At 60.1% G+C, this 19,065-nt stretch overlaps 2 protein-coding genes across 4 annotated transcripts; one reads left to right on the forward strand and one right to left on the reverse strand.

The window, feature by feature from the left end:
• Positions 1–1,262: 1,262 nt before the first annotated feature.
• Positions 1,263–8,374, forward strand: DEF8 (differentially expressed in FDCP 8 homolog). Of its 3 annotated transcripts, none has more exons than XM_087728493.1 (12): positions 1,263–1,378; positions 3,316–3,447; positions 4,062–4,159; positions 4,267–4,416; positions 4,629–4,770; positions 4,893–5,057; positions 5,329–5,456; positions 6,206–6,319; positions 6,459–6,539; positions 6,757–6,897; positions 7,445–7,554; positions 7,665–8,374. In XM_087728493.1, exons 2-12 carry the CDS (start codon positions 3,330–3,332, stop codon positions 7,756–7,758), a joined length of 1,341 nt encoding a protein of 446 aa, XP_087584619.1. In that variant the 5' UTR covers positions 1,263–1,378; positions 3,316–3,329; the 3' UTR covers positions 7,759–8,374. The 3 variants fall into 3 exon arrangements, with proteins under 3 accessions (XP_087584619.1, XP_087584620.1, XP_013907528.2); XM_087728494.1 differs by having other exon boundaries at positions 1,278–1,378; positions 3,319–3,447; XM_014052053.2 differs by lacking the exon at positions 1,263–1,378 and having other exon boundaries at positions 2,757–3,447.
• Positions 8,375–10,970: 2,596 nt separating this feature from the next.
• Positions 10,971–18,295, reverse strand: DBNDD1 (dysbindin domain containing 1). Its single transcript, XM_014051843.2, has 4 exons — positions 18,071–18,295; positions 13,789–13,941; positions 13,546–13,686; positions 10,971–13,241 (listed from the first exon to the last, which is right to left on the reverse strand). The coding sequence occupies exons 1-4, from the start codon at positions 18,099–18,101 to the stop codon at positions 13,087–13,089; spliced, it is 480 nt and encodes a 159-aa protein (XP_013907318.2). The 5' UTR covers positions 18,102–18,295; the 3' UTR covers positions 10,971–13,086.
• Positions 18,296–19,065: the final 770 nt, after the last annotated feature.

Raw genomic sequence — 19,065 nt, forward strand, 5'->3', positions numbered from 1 at the left:
AGCTCCACCGGGGCTCTGGCAAAGTGCCCAGCAGACCCCTCCCTCCCCCCTCCCTCCCCTCCCTCTGGTCTCACTTCTTCCCATGGGAACCCTAATGCACACCACTAACAACGGCATCCGGCTATTTCCCTTGTGGTTTGGCACGGGGAGCGGGGGCGGGGGGAGGGCATGACTGCAGCAGGAGTCCCTTGGAGGGAGGTCAAAAGAGGGAAGATGGCACTTGCACGCAATGCACATAGGTAAACAAGAGGCGGGGCTTACGTTGTGTGGTCACAACCACCCCCTACTCCCCGTAAAGCCTTTCTCCGCCCATAACCCCAGACTCCAGGCCCTGCCTGACTGGAAAGAAAGGAAAAGTCTTGAGCCATCAGAGGAGCTCCGTGCTGAAGCCATAAATGTAACTCTACCACACCCCCTCCCTCCTCTGGACAGTCAACCCAGCTTTTGAATTGGGTTGCAAAGAGTGTGTGTGTGTGTGTGTGTGCGCACTGCTTGTGCCACTGCCAGCCTGTTCTCAAAGAGGCAGCTGCACCCCCATCAAGGACATGCATATTAACCAGGAAGGCAGGAAATGCTCAGAAGGCAATTTACCTCCTTTCTTCTTTGAGCTGAACCGGCCGAGAGGAAGGCGATTCTTGCAATTCTCTTCAAGTGACTGGATGGATGGGGGTTATGCTTCAACTAGGCCGGAGAAAACAAACTCCAGGCTCCCCAAATGGAGCTTTTCCTTCCTCCCAGACTGGGGGGGGGGGGGCTGGCTAGAGGAGGCTGTCAGTGGCCCTCAGTCCTTGGAGAAGCCAACTTCGGCCCAAGCAAGGTGGCTGGGAGTCAAAGGCAGCCCCCCCTCCCGCTTGGCCACCAGGACACCAAAGCTATGAGCACCCACCTCAGGCGCAGCCATCAGTGGCCTACTTACTTCTCCTGTGCAGAGAAGGGGGGGCTTCCTCTTCAGCTGCGGGACCTGCATAAGCAACCAGGGTGGGGATCCCCCCCCCACCGCACCCCAGCGCCTCTCAAAAGCAACGGCGCACTTCGGGGGGCTCCTGGTCTTTTCGGCCCGGCTTTTCCCCGGGTCTGACGACGCCTCGGGCGTTGTAAGAGTCAGAAAGGCGAGCGAAGACCGAGGCGAGCGTGGGAGCAGAAGAGGCCGCCCGGGCGACCGGGGGAGGCGGCCTCGGGCTCGGCTGAGGCGGCGCGCGGGGTCCGGCGATGGGCCGCGCTCCTCCGACCGCGCGGGGGCAGCAGCGGGCGGCGCGGGCGCTCCGGGCGCGCTGGGCTGAGCGGGCGGCGGGCTACAATGTAGCGAGCGGAGGAAGCGGCGCGTCCGGGCCAGCCGACCGGGCCGGGCCGGGCCCCTCCCCTCCCCATGGGCGCGCAGGTAAGGGCAGCTCCCCCCGGCCGTGGCCTTCGCGGCGGGGCTCCCGCGGCTCCCGGGCCTGGCAGCGGTCGGCCGCGGGCACGGAGGGGGCTCCTCCCGTGCCCGCCACGGGCTGCCTTCGGGGCGGGGGGCTCTCCGCCCCCAGCGGCCTCCGGTTGGGCGCAGTCGGCTGCCTCCACTCCGAGGTCGCATCGCCCGGCGGCCTCGTCCCAGTGGCAAAGCCGCCGCAAGCCGCCAGGGGCGAAGCCATCCGGTCCAATGCAGGCGGGCATCGGGCGCTTTCCCTGAACCGGTGGCCGTGGCCGTGCAAAGCCCCCCTCCGCCTCCGGTCCCCTTGCCTCGGGCTTCCCACGGAGAGAAGTCAGCCGCTCCCGCCCGCCTCGTGGCCTGCTTGCGCTGCCTCCGTGCGGTGTGCGAGGGGCCTGCTTTGGGGAGCCGACTCTGGGCCCTTGCTTGCCCGTTCGGGCGGTGGCGAGAGCAGGCCGACGTATCGCCTGAAAGCCTTCGGGGCTCCTCCGGTCTACAGGGGCCAGGACGAGGGCGAGGTGGGGGGGGGCGCTTCTCCCGGAGCGCAGGAAAGAGAGCCCGGCCGATTCCCCTGAGCGGCGTCCAGCAGCTGAGCCTTCGCCGGCGGCTTTTGTCTTTGGGTGATGCGGAAAGGTAGCCGCGGAGTTTTGGCTTCTCCTTCGGGGCAATTAAACAGCGACGGTTCAAAGATCAGCATTTTATTCGGTAGCGATTCAGGCTTAGCCTCATTATTTTTAATGGTTTTAAGTCCCGGGTTCTCCAAGTGGTGATTTTATACCAAATTCAAGAATTTCAGCAAAAGATTTTTCATGTTTAATTCTAATTCTCCTTTCTGGCATTCTTGGGGTCTGCTCTTTAAACACTCAGATTCATGCTGAGCTGATGGTGGCTTCCCTGTAAAGTTATTCAGCAGACACTCGGTGGAAACAGCAGGGTGCTACTCCTTCCGTCCTCTGTGTCCCCCTCCCCACTCTGTGTGTGTGTGTGTGTGTGTGTGTGATAAAAGCTACACCATCATCATCATCATCACCAGGCAGACTTTTCTGGGTGAGGATCCACCCAGCTGATAGGCTCAACAAAGCAGGGATGCTCTGGATGATGTCATTTTAAATCCAGGAAATGAGGCAGAACAAGAGAGTAAAAGAGGGAACGTGGTGGGTTGAAGTCCTTTGTCAGACCCCCCTTCCCCATAGAGAGAGTAATGGGGTCAGCATCACAGGAGCATAGCGCCTCTCCCCCCCTTTTTTTCTCTGCCTTTTGTGCTGTTCAGGGACCCCAAGGGGGGGGGCACCTTCGTGCTGTCTTGGCTACAGACTCATTCAGCCCCCTTCCCTTTTCTGTCTGCCCTCAGCCTGGAGCCCCCTAAATCTGCCTTGGTGGTTGTGCAAGGAAGCTCAGGATTCTTTGCCTGGAGGAGGCTGTGATTTTGCCCTGCCAGGGTTCCCAAAGTTGAAGATCACAGGACACTGAAATTGGGGTTCGGAGATTTTGCACCCCAAACTGCCAATAGCTCTGAACTGTAGACGTGATCCTGGTGGATCAGGAGGAGGTGGGGGGAGGACTTGGCAGCCCCGCCCTTTCTGGAAGTCTGGAGTCCTCGGTTCTCTCTGAGCTCGGTTGTTTTCTTGCAAGGTTCCTTCCTGGAATTCTTGCTCGTTCCTAGGACATGACTGGCAGCAACCGTGTTGCTCCAGAAAGTGCTCTCAACTGTCAGAGGTGTTTGTGGCTCTGCAAAGCACATGGGGACCGTCTGAGCCGGCAGAACCGGCTTTTCTGCCTCCCAGGATGTCAACAAGCCTTGAGAGGCTGGGAGGAGCTGCTGGGAAGCTTTTGGAAGGCCGAGACCCCGGCCCTGGGTGAAGCCTGCTTGGGTGGCGGCTCAGGCTCTTCCCCCTGGCCTTGGCTCCCAGCAGGTTGGACTGCTATGGAATATGATGAGAAGCTGGCCCGTTTCCGGCAGGGCCACCTCAACCCGTTCGACAAGGCCCCGCTGCAGAATCAGCAGGAGCAGAAGAGAGCCGGAGAGGATTTCCCCCAGAAAGGTCAGCTGCCCCCTGGCACGTTTTCTCCCTGGGGAGGACTTGGCACCACTGGATCTAGACTGGATCCAAGAGTATTTTACATCCGTTCCCCTAAAGACTGGATCCATACCCTTTGGAAACGTGAGGGCGGGGTCTCCCTGGCCAAGGGCTCCCCATCAGTGTCAGCCGGTATCCAGCTGCTGGGACAGGAGATGGGCTCTGCCTGAAAATCCCAAAGCTGCCGTGGCAGCCTTAATTTCTGAAGCGGAGCCCCAGATGGCTGCTGTCCCATTTTGCCACGGGCTGAGTAGAGAGATGGGCCCTCCCGTTTTCCAACGTGACATCTGTGGCCACTTCCTGCCCTTGAATTGGATCTGTCCACTGGGACTGGCCTTGGGGTGGGGGGTTCCGGTCAGAGGTGGATGCAGCTGACCAGCTGCTAGTTTTGCCAAGGCTGGGGGGCTCCAGACTTCCGAAAGAAGGAAGCGGTGACCTTTGGCTCTAGCAGGCCAGGCCCAGGGAACCCAGGTGGACAAAGATTGCGGGATGCTCCGAGGCCGAGCTCTCCTGGCAAGGCTCCCCGTGCTGAGCAGGCTTCTCTGAAGGCTGCTTTTCTCCCCCCCCCCACCATGTAGATGTGAATCTGGGGTTGTCTCCGGAGGATCCAGTGTTCCCTTGCTCAGAGCGCACCATGGATCTGGGCTTGGCCGAGGACCATTTCTCGCGGCCAGTGGTGAGAAGGCCGCCTTTTGGGGTGGGTGGGAGAGGAGATGATGGGAAACATCTGCAGGCCAGGAGCTTTTGGCACAGGCTGGACGCCCCTCTGCTCTTCTCCTGCAGGGCCTCTTCCTGGCCTCAGACGTGGAGCAGCTGCGGGTGGCCATCGAAGAGTGGAAGCAGCGGATCCTGGAGCTGCCCGATAACTCCGAGAAGCAGAAGGATGCCGTGGTGCGGCTCATCCACCTGCGGCTGCGGCTCCAGGAGCTGAAGGTGCGGAACGGGCCGGGGAGGGGGTCCTCAGCTGCGGGCCGAGGATGGGTGGTGGGCTGCACTTGCTCCATCCCAAATATCTGGATCCCTGGGAGGCCTTGCAGCACTCCAAGGGGAGGGCAGGGCTTCCCCTCCCCTCCCTCCAGCCGAATGGCCCCAGGGGGCTTTTGGCTCAAAGGACCCCCCCCCTCCTGCTTCCCTCTCCCCTCCAGGACCCCAGTGAGGATGAGCCCAACATCCGGGTGATCCTGGAGCACCGCTTCTACAAGGAGAAGAGCAAGGGGGTGAAGCAGACCTGTGACAAGTGCAGCACCGTCATCTGGGGGCTGCTCCAGACCTGGTACACCTGCACGGGTGAGCATTCCCCCTGCCCTGCCTTGCTACGGAGCCTGGTTCTGGCCAGGACGAGCCGGCGGCCTTCCCGCCCACAAGCTCTGGGTTCAGGTCAGGCTGCGCTTCCTTCTCCCTCCTTCCAGGCTGCTCCTATCGCTGCCACAGCAAGTGCCTGGACCTCATCACCAAGCCGTGTGTGCGCTCCAAGGTCAGCCACCAGGCCGAGTATGAGCTGAGCATCTGCCCGGAGACGGGCCTGGACAGCCAGGACTACCGCTGTGCCGAATGCCGGACACCCATCTCTCTGCGTAAGCAAGGAGCAGGGGGACTGAACCGGAAGCTGCCCCGGGTGGAGCTCCTGCTTCGCTTGCCAGGAGGCCTTGCCCAGGAAGGGCCAATTCCAGCCATTTGGGCCTGGCCAGCAGATGTGACTTTCGGGCTCCCCTCTCTCACTCCAGCTGTCTTGGAGGGGAGGGGAAGACCCCACCATAAGGTGGCTCTTTGTTGTCCCAGCGGCTGGGACCCACCCAGCTTCACAAGGACTCCCTGCTCACCTGACTTCCTCTCTTCCTGCCACAGGTGGGGTCCCAGGGGAGGCTCGTCAGTGTGACTACACAGGCCTCTATTACTGCAGCAGCTGCCACTGGAATGACCAAGCGGTCATCCCCGCCAGGGTCATCCACAACTGGGACTTTGAGCCCCGCAAGGTAAACAGCCGCTTTAGGAAGGATCAAAGTTGAGGAGCCCTCCCACACGCAGCCGGCTGCTGGGAACGGAACGTGCCCGTGTCACGGCTGTGGGCCAGAAGAAGAGCCAGTCTGAAGGACAAGCTGGTGTCCTTCAGTTGTGTTGAGCCACAATTCCCACCATCCCTTGACAGGGTAGCCAGCTGAGGTCATACGTCCAGACCAAACTGGTGGGAGAAAACGAGCTGCCTGGACTGTGGGCAGAGCAGGAGGGATGGGGTGAGAGATGCTTTGTAGAGCAGGGGACAGACCAAGCAGGGGCCCCCTTCCTGGGGGAGAGCCTGGGCCTTGCACTTGGGTGAAATGCAAATGGGTCTTGCCAGGCATCCGTGGGCTGTGGGCTTCCCGTCCGCCTCCCTAGGTGAGTGAGGACACTTTCTATGGGGCCCCATTATCCAGGGGAGGCAGAGAGGAGGCGCCCTGCCCAGATCCCATCCCACACAGAGCTCTCCGTTCATCCGGGAGTGGGACAGGCCGGACCTCCTCTGATGCCCTACTTCAGTGGTTCCCAAACTTGGCGACTTTAAGACTTGTGGACTTCAACTCCCAGAATTCTCCAGCCAGCAGAGTTCTGCTGGCTGGAGAATTCTGGGAGTTGAAGTCCACAAGTCTTAAAGTTGCCAAGTTTGGGAACCACTGCCCTACTTAGTCGCAGACCTTCCCTGCAGTGCGGGGTACTGTCTGCTTCAGGAGGCCAATGCGATTTTCAGGTCTCTCGGTGTAGCATGCGCTACTTGGTGCTAATGGTGTCCCGGCCGGTCCTCAAATTGCGGGAGACCAACCCTCTTCTCTTCAATTACGTCGAGGAGCTGGTGGAGATCCGGGTGAGTATTTGGAGGGCTGGAAGTGGGGCTAGGAGGCCTCCGTGGATTCTAAAGCATCGTCGTCTCCTGAGCTGGTCTTCTCACCTGGAACCAGAGTGTGGGTTGAGCAACCGCTTCTCGATCGGGTCTCCCCCTTCAGAAACTGCGTCAGGACATCCTGCTGATGAAGCCCTACTTCATCACCTGCAAGGAGGCCATGGAAGCTCGGCTGCTGCTCCAGGTCAGAGGAAGCAGCTGTCCAACCGGGGCCCATGGGCCTCTTCAAAGCATGGGGCCGGTGGGCGGTTGGATTGGGGGTTTTCCTTTCCTAGGTGGGAAAGGGCGTGAAAAGACCATCTGGCTAAGGCCGTGTGCTCCCTTCCCATTCTCAGCCTTCGCTCTCCTCCCCACCTCTTCGCTTGCCCCCCACCCGCCTAAAGTCTTGTGCCTCCCTCCAGCTGCAGGACCGGCAGCACTTTGTGGAGAATGACGAGATGTACTCCCTGCAAGACCTGATGGATATCAACGCTGGGCGGCTCAGCTGCTCCCTGACGGAGATCCACACACTCTTTGCCAAGCACATCAAACTGGACTGTGAGGTAAGGCTGGCTGGGTGGGAAACAGCTGCCCAAGAGAGGCTTTGGCAGAGAAGTGCCAGGAGGCCCTTAGAGGCCGTGCCCTCACTGCCAGTTGCTGCAGGAGTATTTTACTTATTTACTTATTTTAGAGTAAAAATAAAAATAAGCCGGTGAAGGAAGAAAGGAAGATGAACTTGGTGGAAACATGCAGGAGCTGTTGCCTAACAAACGGCTCCAAAATATGTTTTTAAGTCCAGAACTATAAGGTAAAGCCAAGAAGAGGTTCAGGTGGAGTCTCCCAGATTCATCGGCGCATAAGAAGAAGAGGAGGTGCATCACAATCACACTTGCACACTTCAAGAAACCCTCTAAAAATATCTCTGTCATGCTGAGCTTTACTTTTCTCTAGAATATTTTGTATTGGAACATCCCCCCCCCTTCTATGTCTGCCTATATGAGGGTTGCAGGTATTTGGCAGCACAGGGCTGGTAGTTGTGTGAAGGGCACGTCCATGGAGGGGCTTGGATTGGCACCGTGGCTCACCAGCTTCCCTTTTTCCTTCTCACAGCGGTGCCAAGCAAAAGGCTTTGTGTGTGAGCTCTGCAAGGAGGGAGATGTGCTCTTCCCCTTTGACAGCCACACCTCAATGTGCACAGACTGTTCGGCCGTCTTCCACAGGTGAGTGCAGGCATTTGGGACTACCTGCCGCCTCTAGTGCTGGACGAGAGAAGGCTGGTGGCCCCTCCAGAAGGAGGAAGCTAACGGGCCCTTTGTCTTTCCTCTCCCAGGGACTGCTTCTACGACAACTCCACGACATGCCCCAAATGCGCTCGGCTCAGTCTCAGGAAAGAGTCGTTGCTCAATAGGGAGCTGCAAGCCTAAGTGTGACTTCTCTGAAATGGAGGGGATGACAGCAAAACCAAGGGGTCCCCAGCTTGCCTGTGACTTACCTGTCCTTCTTGAAGGGAAGAAGCTCAGACTGGAGAGGAAAGAAGCCTGCCAGAGGAGGGCGAGATGGGGATGCCATGCCCAAGCTGGAGAAGGATGCTGCCTCTCTGCCTCTGGACAGATGTCAGGATTCTCCTTGAGTTTCCAAGTCTGAGGGAGTTTAGTCTTGGCTGCAACTGGCAGAGGTGGAGCAATGGCTGCCAGATGAGCTTATGGAAAATGGTCGCCACCTCCCCTCAGTAACTGGGCAATCTCATCCCTGCTTGGCTGGCACGGAGTCCAGCTGTCCTGGCTTCCTTGCAGACCATGATAGTTCAGCCAAGGCAATGGCTGTAGAAATGGTGGCATTTGGAAAGTTGTTCCTTTGACCTGGAGAGGCTTGGTTTTCCTTTCCCATCCGCCCAGCCCAAGATGGCGGCAATTGCCAAGACTGGATATACTGCAGAATAGTCTCTGCAGCCATGAAGAGAGACTATGGGACTCTTCATACCACAGTAATTTATCACAAGCACTAAAATCACTTTAAATAAAGCTAAGCGTAAATATTAAAGTCTGATGTGGTTGTAGGCTGCTTTCGATGTTGTTTCTCTCCTCTCCAAAAAGATTTTTATATTTCATTCTCTAAAAGGGGTTAACTGAAAAAAATATCCAGTTTTAGGTACAGTTCCAACTCTTCTTGTGTCTTCTGAGGGCCAGCAGGAAGGCCATGGGGGCAGCATCAACTTCCATGCAAGCCTCGGGGCCTAAACGTAGCCTTGGTTGTGAGTCTTCTCTCTGCTGCCTCATCTACTCTTTCAACAAAGCCACGGGCGGCGGCCATCATGACCTGCGGCACCTCTTCCCTTGCATATATTTGGGTCATTTGGGGTTCTGACATTGGCATATTATAGGGAGACGAGAACATCCTGATTGAGGCCTGCATTTAGCCCACCAGGCTTTCAAGACATTCCTGGAGATGCTTTGGGAGGTTATGCATCCTAGTTCAGAAGAGGAAATTTGTAGACATTTGGTCCATGATGTCTCCTGGGGGGAAAAAGGGGGTCTTGGAGACTAATTTATATTCCACTAAAAAGAAGGATGAGGGCCGAGGAGCAAGTTTGTCTTGATTTTGACCCCCGCCTCCAATAAACCAGCCCCCAGAAAAGAATGAAGCCTATGATCCTCTCTCGTCCTCGCAGCAGCTTGGAGAATCCAGGGAAAGGGGAGCAAAGTTTGGTGGAGGGCAGTTGCCCCCCGAACGGATGGCTCCAAACTCCCGTTAACGGCCGGCTATCCAGTTAAAAGCTAACGCTCCCGAAGGGCGCCAGGTTGGAGCGCCTCCAGTGAGGGGGACGGGGGGAGGGATGTAGAGGCGGAACCGAAAGTCTCGTGCTGGGATGCCCGCCGGTCTGCTTTTCCAGTGACACGGAGGCCCCCGCCGCCTTCTGGGAAGGGCTGCTCCCACGCCTGCGCAGTTGGACCCATCGCGGACCGCGGCCGGTGTCCGAGGCGCTGCCGCGGCGGTCGCCCTGCAGGAGGCCCGCCCGCAGTCGGGAGGGCGGCGGAGGCTCTTGGCTGGCAGTGTCGGGCAGAAATAAGGGTGGGGGAGAAGCGAAGGGGCCCTTTGAGGCCGAAAGGATCGGTCGGTGGGATCAGGAGCGAGAGGCTCCCCTCAACCTCCCCCGGGGCCCTCCTGCAGGTCCTCGAACCTGAAGGGCCCCCCGCGGTTGCTGCTTCTGCCCTGGGAATTCCGGCCTCTGCCTCGGTTTCCACCTGCCTTCGACCTTCCCCCTCCCCCTCCCGGAGGAGCCCCTCCCTGAAACACGCGGAGGGGGAGGGGAACAAGACCCCTTGGGGGGGGGTCTACCAACACCCCCCCCCGTGAGGCCTTGGTTTCCTTCTTGCGGGCTCCGCAGGGGAGGCTTCTCTGCAGGAGGAGCTGCTGCGTCCTTTCCAGGCGGCAGAGGTTTCGCTTTAGCCAATCTCCTACTGATAGCAGGCGGGATGTCGACCAGCTCAGCAGAAGATTTCCCCAGGGGAGAGCTCGCAATTTCCATTCAGACTCCAGGTATCCCGCAATGGCAGAGCCCCCCCCCCATGTAGGGCCTTGTCCCCTGGCTTTTCCTGTGGTGGTGCTGCTGCTGTCACCTTATCGCACGTACACCCCCTCATCTCCAAGCTGCAGAAGGGAAGAAAGTCTCTCCTCGCCTTCCAGTCTCTGGTAGTTCTTTTTTCAACATGCCTTGAACTAACTTGGACTGTGATTCATCCCAACTGACAACCTTTAAGCTGGAATGCTTTTTCCCACCATGTTTCCCAAAGGTCTGCCTGGAAGACGCAGGGATCCCCCAGCCCTGAAGCTTTCTGCCTGATATATATATATATAAAGCTGCCTTAACCCAAGATTATTTTCCTGACTTACATGGCTCTGTCTACCTTAGAAGCTAGTAGAGGTCATCTTGATCAGTAGCAGAAAATGCTTCCCTGCTGCGGCTTGCTTTCTCAGTGTATGCACTGATCCACTGCCCAAAAAGAATCGGGAGGAGCAAAAAAAACCTACGGAGACCATTTGAAACAACTTTAATCACCGGAACATCAGAGGTAGCAGAGGGGCACTGTACAAGAATGGACAGAATTTAATCCAAAGATGGGGGTGGTGGTAAAATAGGAACGCAGAGCAGAGAAGGGACACAACAAAGACAGAGGCTCCAAGTGTTGAGGACACCAGACTGGTTGGGTGGAGTGTTGTTGAGATCCCAGGAGGACCTTGCTTTGCCAAAAGCAGTTGGCTACCCTTGTGAAGATCTTGGGTATCTCCTGAGAGTTTACACAGCGTTTCCTTGATGCTGGGACACACGAAAGCGCTCCTTGGTGTTTAGAATGCAAATGCGCACCCCTTGCCTTGTGCGTTTGAGCTTCCTTGCTGCCCTAATCATCAGGGCAACATCAAATGTTTGTCTTTCATGGCACAGTTGTACGTCGTCAGGAGAGGGTAGCCGTATCATCTTGTAAGGGGTTCACTCCATTGCTGCACAAGAGGGTGATGCTGTCTAGTTGAGGAAAAGCCAACGATTGGAACTCAACATTATCTGTGCTTGACCCCAAAATGCAGCCTGGAATGTCAAGAAGTCTGGGGTGCCCATCCCCAGTGCAGGATATGGCCAGGATGGGCTGTTGTGCTGCTCCTGGAGGGAGGAGGTGGCCGCCCCACACTTGAACCTGCACAGGACGCCCTTCTGATCCTGGGCCAGGGGCCTTTGAGGGCTCCTGATGGGACCTTGACCCAAAAGGGCCTACTTGGCCATCCCTCTGCAGATCAGCCTCTCTCTCCAGCAGCTGTGCCCGGCCCAGAGGCGAGGAAGCAAGCAGGGAATGGGGGCTTGGAATCTCCTGTTGCCCACCTTGCAAAAGGACCAGCTTGTGGGATCCCTGCCTGGATGCCTCTCCAAGAGTCCACGTAAAAAATTCCTAGGGGTGGCTTCTCCCCACCCCCCTCGTGGCTTTCCCCTTGAAAACGTTCGCTTCAGTCCCTCTGAGTGGCCCCAAGGGAGCTGGAGAGCTGAAGGCCACTCTTGCTGTCAACCAGGGGAAAGTTTATTTTTCTGGTTGGAACAACACCCCCCCACCCCCCAAGAACAAGTCTGATTTTGTCTCCATGTTGGATATAACCCAGGTGGCCTCGGGAGTGAGATGGGTCTCTCCAAGCCCAAGTGGTCCTGAACTTGGAAGGTCTCCTCCACGGAGCCTCTCCCCTTTCTTGGCTCTGGAGAGCAGCTGCACCAAGGAAAGGCAATGGGGAGCATTGCAGGCACCTTGGCTGGCAGGATGGCCGCCTGTCCCTTGTGGAGAAGAGAAGCCTGGCTCTGCTGCTCTACTCGAGGCTCCTCCTCCTGGGCCGGTTGCTGCTGGAGAAGAGACCGTGGGCTGTCTGAATGAACAGGGACTGGCCAACAGTCCGGGGAGGTTGGGAGGAGGCGGCAGAGCAGTGCCGTCCACCAGCCAGGCCCCTTCCTGGTGGTCCCGATAACAGCTGCCGCCTCCATCGCAGAGCTCCCTGGCAGGCGGGGTTTAATAGCAGCTGAGATCAGATTCTATGGTGCTTCCTTCTTAGCTGAAGTAAATGACTTGAGTTGGCAATGCAAACTCTTGATCTGTCCTGAATCAGGCAGGCCAAAGGCCCCGGGGGGTGGGGAAGGGTGCTGTGCTCAGAGCCTGCCCCTCTAGCGCCACCCCAGCCCATGTCCCCCTCTTCTGACACAGGACACAGAACGGCTGTGGGGACACGGGGAAGGTCACGAAGAACTCTGAAATAACGAATGCCTTGGAGGTTCGGTGACTGAAGGGAGAAGGCCAGGTCATGTGGGGGGCTTGCTGGCTGACTCTCCTCCAGCTCCCTGGGGGCCCTCTGGACAGGGGAGACACGTGGGCTTCTGTCCGTGGGGGAAGCTCTGCTGTCCACCAGCAGCCTGAGCCGCACTCCCTCTTCATCCCAAAGGGCCACAGGGTTCTGGAAGCACCGGGGATCCTGTTTCACGCCCATTGCTTCCCCTTGCTTGGCTCGGCTCTCTCGAGCACCAGGGAGGTTGGTGAGCAACCACAACAGCAGTGTGTGCCTGGCCAGCCATGCCACACCACGCCCTGGCCGGCTTCCTCTCGAGAAAAGTCTCTTCTGCTGAGGAAGGGACACTGCTGCGACACAGGTGGGCATCGGCTCCAGGGGAGTATCCCCGAGCCCGGCGGAAGCCGGGCCAGCTGCGTTGGTGCTGTGCACTTTGCGCAAAGTGGTGGAGCGCTGGGCAAGAGTTAAGGCCATTGGAAACGATGTGTGCTTAGAGGAGAGAAAGTCCCAGGATTCAGGCCGTTTCAGTGCCCCAGAAATGGTGCCGTGTTTTTGCCCCTCGGTTCCTTTGGTATCATGGGTAGCTTGTCTTGGCTCAGCCCAGCAGCAGTCAAGGCACGTGGCTGAAGAGGAGGCGCCCCTCCTTCAGGCTTCGGCAGCTCTTGCCACAAGCCCCCCTCCAAATGAGGTTGGGAAAGCCCCCCTCGCTCGGTCCACCTTCTTCCCGCAAGAGGAGAGCAGTGCCTGCAGGAAACGGGCAGCCCAGCAGGGGGAAAGGGGGCCTGCTGGGGCCTGGAAGGAGATTGGCCAATGAAATGATGGTCAAGGAGGGAGGGGGGCTCTTGGCACAAGTTTGCGAGAGTCCCGGCGGCTGCGTGGGAGGAATGACAGTGCAAGAGTGAAGGTTGGCACCTGGGTGGGGCTCCTGCCCTCCTCCCCTCCCCTTACTCCTTCTTTGGCTTTTCCACCACCAGGAAAGGGTCTGCTTGGAGCTCAGGATCGCCGAGGAGCTTCTTCTCACGCCCCGGTTCAGCCTTTGTCCTCGTCCAGGAGGGGGAGCGGAGGTAGCCGGCTCTGGGGGTTGAGTGGGGATGCAGTCCTGTGCAGGAAGAGGAGAGGGAGGGGCTCCCGTTTAGCTTTCTTCCTCCATGGGCCAGAATATGGCCCAGCTCCCCATTCGGCCTGTTCTTTCCTGGGAGAATCCTCTCCCATCGTTTTGATCCCTGGAGGATCAAGAGGGACAAGCAGAGCCAAAGGCAATGCGGGGGGGGGACCCCCAAACGCAAGCAAGCGGCCCCAGCTGCCACTTACAGCAGAGGAGGTGCTTGGCACTGAATGCCCCATCCTCAGTCAGCACACACACACACACACACACAGAGAGAACCTTGGGAGGGGCCACTTACCAGCGGGGGGCTCTCGGGCTGCATTTTCCTCATCCGAATCTGCAAAGACCTCGGCCAGCTCTTGGTCAGACATGTCGGTCAGCTCCGTGAGGTCCAAGAGGTCGAAATGCACCTCGAGAGACGAAACGCTGCTCAGGGGTTCTGAGAAGAGACGGGGAGCCCAAGGCCTCCTCTGGAGCTTCCTTTCTAGGAGCCTCATGAAGCCCCCCCCTGCCCCCCCCCCAGGGCTGGCCCTGTACTTACGTCGGCGCTCGGCCACCTGCAGCAGCCCTGAGGTGGGCATTGGGGTCCCTCCTTCCTCCTCCGCCGGAGAGCTGCGGGGCTCTTCTAGCAGCCCATGCATGGAGAGGGTGATGGGGGTCTGGCCCTCCAGCTTGGGGGCTTCCTGGGCCAGCTCTGGAATGAGAAAACGGGTGTTGGGACAGAGGGGCCCGGCTGGCTCAGCCTCACAGTCGCCTCCGCCAAGAAAGGATGAAATGTCAGTCAGTTTCAGTCATGGCCCCTTGCCTGTCTGGGGGGCCCACCTGGAGGGAGGCTCCTCTTGGGGTGGGGGAGCCTCTCCTGGCCTCATCGGGGTCTTCCTGGTAGGGGTTGCAGAGGGGCTGCCCTCCCACTCTTCTGTGGGGCGATTCCTGCCTGCTCAGCCCCAGAGTCCACCTATTTCCCGACTGCTGGCTGTGTGTGTGTGTGTGTGTGTAGCTCCCCCCACTCCCAGACAGGCGTGCCCAGAGCTGATGAGCAGCAGCTGTTGGGTACCAGGAGCCTCAGACTCGGCGCCTGCAGAGACAAAAGGCCGGCTTCTCTTGGAGCAGGTGGCAAGAGGACAAAGGCTGATCTGTCCTGGGGAGGGAGAGCCAAATGGGGCCGCAGAGCTGGCTGTGTGCCACTTATGCCTCAGTTACCCTCTGCCTCTCTGGGGGGGGGGGTTCCTGCCTCCTGGAAGTGCCCTGGGAACACTGCAGCAAGCTGGCTGCATGGTGGAGGGGGGGGGGCTTCAGTTTCCAGCAGCGCCTGCTCCAGTGTGCCCTGCAGGGGTGGGTGGGGGTCTCTTTGCAAAGGGAAGAAACTTAGCCAGGGGACCGGGGTTCTCTCCCCTCAGAGAAGGCCCTTCAGCCATGCATTGGTCCTGCCCTGGCTGCCTTCTGGAAGGAATGCATTGCCAGCCTGGATCTCCTCAGGGACCCTCTTCCCTGGCGGAATGGCACCTGGGTCACCCTTGTGTCTGCCAGGAGGGTGGGCCAGGGGGGTCCTGTTCCATGGCTGCTGCCAGTTAGCAGGGAAGGGGAGGTGCAGCAGCAAGGGGGAAGTTTAAACTCCTCAAGCAGAAAATGGGTGAGAGGAGGAGGATGGGATTGCCTGCACAAGTTTGTGCCCCAAGCAAAGGTTCTGACCCACAGCCTGCCCCTCTGCAGCCCCCCCCCCACGGCTGCTCCTTGCTCAGATGCCCCATTAGCTTGTCTGCAGAAGCCTGTCCCCAAAAGTGTCCGAATCTCTTGTTCCCCAAAAGTCCGGGGGGACCCTTGGGGGGTAGATCCATTTGAGGGCAGCAGCCCCCTGCAAGGGGAGTCGGCCACGGGGACTGGCGCCTGGCACAAGCCATAAGAGCAGAAAAGCAGCCAAGGGGCGGGGCAGCTTGGCTTTCCCCTCCTGCCCTCCTGCAGCTGAGAACAAGAACTGAATATTGGCACCCGAAGGTGCCCTGATCACACGAGGCCGGGCTGAACACCTGCGGGAACAAATTCAGGGGCAGAAATTAAACATGGAACTGGAATGGAGCCACCAGCCACGGCCAAAACCTCCTTACCGGTTCTCGCCTTCTTTAGCAGCATGGGAGACTCCCAGCTATTGCAACCCAAAACCTGGCCCTAGACCCAGCTGGGGTGCTGGCGAGGCACAGGATGATGCTCCGGATTCCTGGGGAACACCCCAGCCTTATGTATGGGGAGGGAGGGGGGAGGGGGAGGGGGGAGGGAGGGAGGGGGAGCCAGGCTAAAGGGAGAAAAACAGCATTCAGCCCTCAAAGCCCTGAATTATTCATGCCCAGGTTTTTAACAGCTGAGTGTGGGAAAATCGCAAAGGAGGCGTGAATATAACAGGATACTTCCGGCTCCCAATTGGCTGAAGCCAGCATGTCCGGCTTGCAAAGAGAGTTGAACTTGGAGGCATCTCCCTTTCGGAAGGGCCTCTCCATCTGGCCTTTCTCCTCGCAGGGTTGAGAGCCTGTCATCCACTTGGCTGCTTCTGGGAAGACCCCAGAGGGTCTCAGAGGTCAGCCTGAAGCCCCCTTCAAGCAGGGCCTGCCTGCCCCTTCCCATCAGCCCTGTGTCCACCACCATGGAAAGGAGCCTTGCAAGGGCAGCCTGACGTGAGCCACAGCTGTCTGGTGGGGGCCCTTTCAGCAGGAGCCCTGAGATGTTGCTGGCCGGAGGGCCCCGCAAATGCCCTCCTTCCCCAGGGCTGCCTCTCCGCTCACCCGCCTCCAGCATTTGGCCAGACACCTTCAGGCAGGAGCATATGGCTGCCTCCCTCCCTCCCTCCCTCCCTCCCACCCACCCACCACCACAGACTGCCATGCTGGCGTAGCTATTCCTGTCCTGCGGCAGGACTGGTTTCATGCACAGGAAGGCTGCACCTGCAGAGGGTTGGAGCCGGGGCACCCCCAGGAATTTGGGGAATCTCCCTCTGGTAAGCCCACATCCTGCTCAGCTCTTGGGCGCTGGGGGGGGGGGCGCAACATGCTGCCTTTGGGGAAGGAGGGAGCTGTGCTCAGGGTCCTGTGGGGCAGAGGCGGCAGCTTCAAACCTGCCACCTCCAGCAGGCCAAGCCCCCCCCCCTTTGCCACTCCCAGCACAGAGCGCTGGGTCTGCATTTCAACCAGTCCCCTAATGGGTCACAGCTCTCCACACTTGGCCCGAATGGCTCCCCTGAAGGACTGCAGTGTGGATTCCTCCTTGTGTTGTTTCCCATTCTGAATCTCTGGCGGTGGCTTTTCTCAAATTCCGCTGATCCATTCCGACCCTGGCCTGGCTCCCTTTTCCAGCCACAGCGTCTGTGCCCTGAGCAAGCAGCCAAGCCTGCAGGAAGAGCCATCCAGGGGTCCCTCCCACCACCACGCAGGGGGAAACCCTCTGCTCAGAGGGGCCACTTCTCCCTGGGATGCCTGGAAAGAGGCGCTGAGTCCTTTGGTCTGGCTTGTTCCTTGAGGGGGATGGGAAAAGTGCAGCATGAAAAGCAGAAAGGCCAACTGGGTGGCCTGGAGAAGCCACAGCTTCGAGACACGGGTGGGGGAACTCATTAAGCGAGAGCTTCTCTGGCTGGAGAGCTGCCTGCCAGAAGCCCTTTCCCAGCCCTGCTTCCTTCCAACCCTCTGGGGTCCCTTTTACCTCCCACCTGCCTCCAGCAGTGTCCCCCCCACCCCCAGACGCAGAGCAGGCTGCTCCTTTCACTGGCCTGGTGGTGACTGCTGCCTTCCCTTTTCCTCCTCCTCCCCTGGGTTCCCACCCTCCCCGCCTTGCTCTGATCCAGCAGCCGCCCTGCAGTCGAAAGGGGGCTCGGAAGAGTCGGGCGCACCGCTCTCTCCGCCGCCACTAGGACCGCTGCTGCTGACTCACGTTACAGGACCCGAGCCCAGCCTGGCTCCCGGCTGCAGGTTGGCAGAGCGAGGGAAGAGGGGGCTGGGCCGGCAGCTCCCGCTGAGGTCCAGCTCAACCCAAGCTGAATCTGGCAGCCCTTCCCCACAACCATAATTGGGGCGGGGGGAGGAAACTTGCACATTACTGATCCAATGCAGGAACTCCGGGAGCTCTTCCACCTCGTTAAGTCACCCCCTGCCCGCGGGGGAATTTGTAAGTTCCCAGGATGGGAAAAAGAAGCGCCCCGCCTGGATCAGGGGACCCCGACATTCAGCTCTGAAACCGAGGCTGCAACCCGCCCAAAGCTCCGGCAGCTTTGATGATTGGTAGCAGGTACCGACCCCCAAAGACACGCTTCCTTCCTCGCGCACCTTCACACGTGCTTCTTAGCCACAGGAGCCCGAGAGCATTCCAGTCACACCCCACTGCGTGCTCCAGGCACCCTCCTTGCCTTGCCTGCCGTCCCTCGGGCAATTCGCTTCCCGTTTGGCTTAAATGGGGCCGCGAGCTCCGCCGCGTTCCTAGCGCCTAAAGACTAAAGACCGACCGGGGGAGGGTGGGGGGAGAGAGACTTATTTGTCGGAGCCCTCTGAGCTCTTAGAAGCCGCTTAGCTTTCAGCCCTCCAGCCCCGCAAGGGAAGAAGTGGGAAGGGGCGCCCGAAGTTGACAGGCGGAGCCTTTCGGGGGAGAAAGCCGCTTCTGGTCCCGCTCATCGCGCCTTCCCCGAGAGCAAAAGGCCTTTCGGCCACCAAACGGGCAACCCCCCTGGTGCTCGACACATCCCTGGCCGCAGCGTCGGGCCGACCTCTGGGCCCCGCCGGGCCTCCCCATCTCGAGGCCCCTTCGAGCAACAGCTGCTGCTCCGCGCCTTCCGCGCCGGCCGAGCCACTCACCCGGGGGGGCGGCCCCTCCTGGCGTCTCCATCCGTCCCGGCTGCACCAGATGCTCGTTGCGCCGCTGCCGCCTCCCTTCGCGCCGCCGCGACCACTGCAGCAGCAGCAGCCGCCCGAGCGCACATCGCCGGCGGGGAGGAGCGGGCCCGGCGCGGGGGAGGGCGCAAGGCGGGGAGACCGAACGCGTCCAGCCGCCGCCGTCGCCGCCGCTGCATTAGAGCCCGGAGGACGCAGGGAGCCGTCGAGCAGCGCAGGGCAAGGGGAGGGGACGCCGGGCGGGGCGAGCCGGGGCTGGCACGAAGCCCGCCACTCAGGGGCTCCGGCGGCCTGAGCGGTCGCCTCCCTCAGCTCAGGAGGGCGAGGGCGCCTCTGAGCACAAGCGAAGCGCCGCGGCGCCGCGTATCGCCTGCCCGCCTGCGGCCGGACGGGCGGCATGCTCGCCCGATCTCCGGCAGACAGCAAATCGCCCGAAGCTCAGAGCCGATTCTGGAGAGCGAGCTCGGGCGAGCCTGGCGCCCGCCGGACCCTCCGTGTGCGGACCCGCCGGGGGCTCTGCAGGGGGGGCGCTGGGGGCCTTCGGGAGGCGGCCCGGAGAACCACTCTGGCCGCCTTTCCCCGGCGATCCAGCCCGGCTGGGCTGCCGGTGCCCGCGACCGATTCCAGGCTCCGGAGACAAGCGGCGCGTCCCAAAGCGGCCGAGCCCGCCTGGGAGCAAGCGGGGCCCCCGAGGCCTCGCCGTTCCCGCAGCCCGATCGCTCGGAGCTCCGGGCATAGGGGGCTCCGGGGCTGCTCCAAGCTCCAATCTGGCAGCGACAGTGCAGAGCAGGCGGCACTCTGTACATGGGCAGGAGCGCCCATGTTAAGCACAGGGGGAGGGTGAGTTTGCTTTGCAGGCGCTTCCTCGTCGGAGCCCCCCCCCCCCCGCCGGAGCGTCTGGCTGCCCCCATCGCGCCCCTCTCCCTCCTCCCTCCCAGCCCGAGAGCGACGGAGGCCCC

Source organism: Thamnophis sirtalis, unplaced genomic scaffold (assembly GCF_051295495.1).
Source record: "Thamnophis sirtalis isolate CommonGarterSnake01/CBP01778 unplaced genomic scaffold, rThaSir2_p1.2 scaffold_14, whole genome shotgun sequence".
In the NCBI taxonomy this organism is placed as follows: domain Eukaryota; kingdom Metazoa; phylum Chordata; class Lepidosauria; order Squamata; family Natricidae; genus Thamnophis; species Thamnophis sirtalis.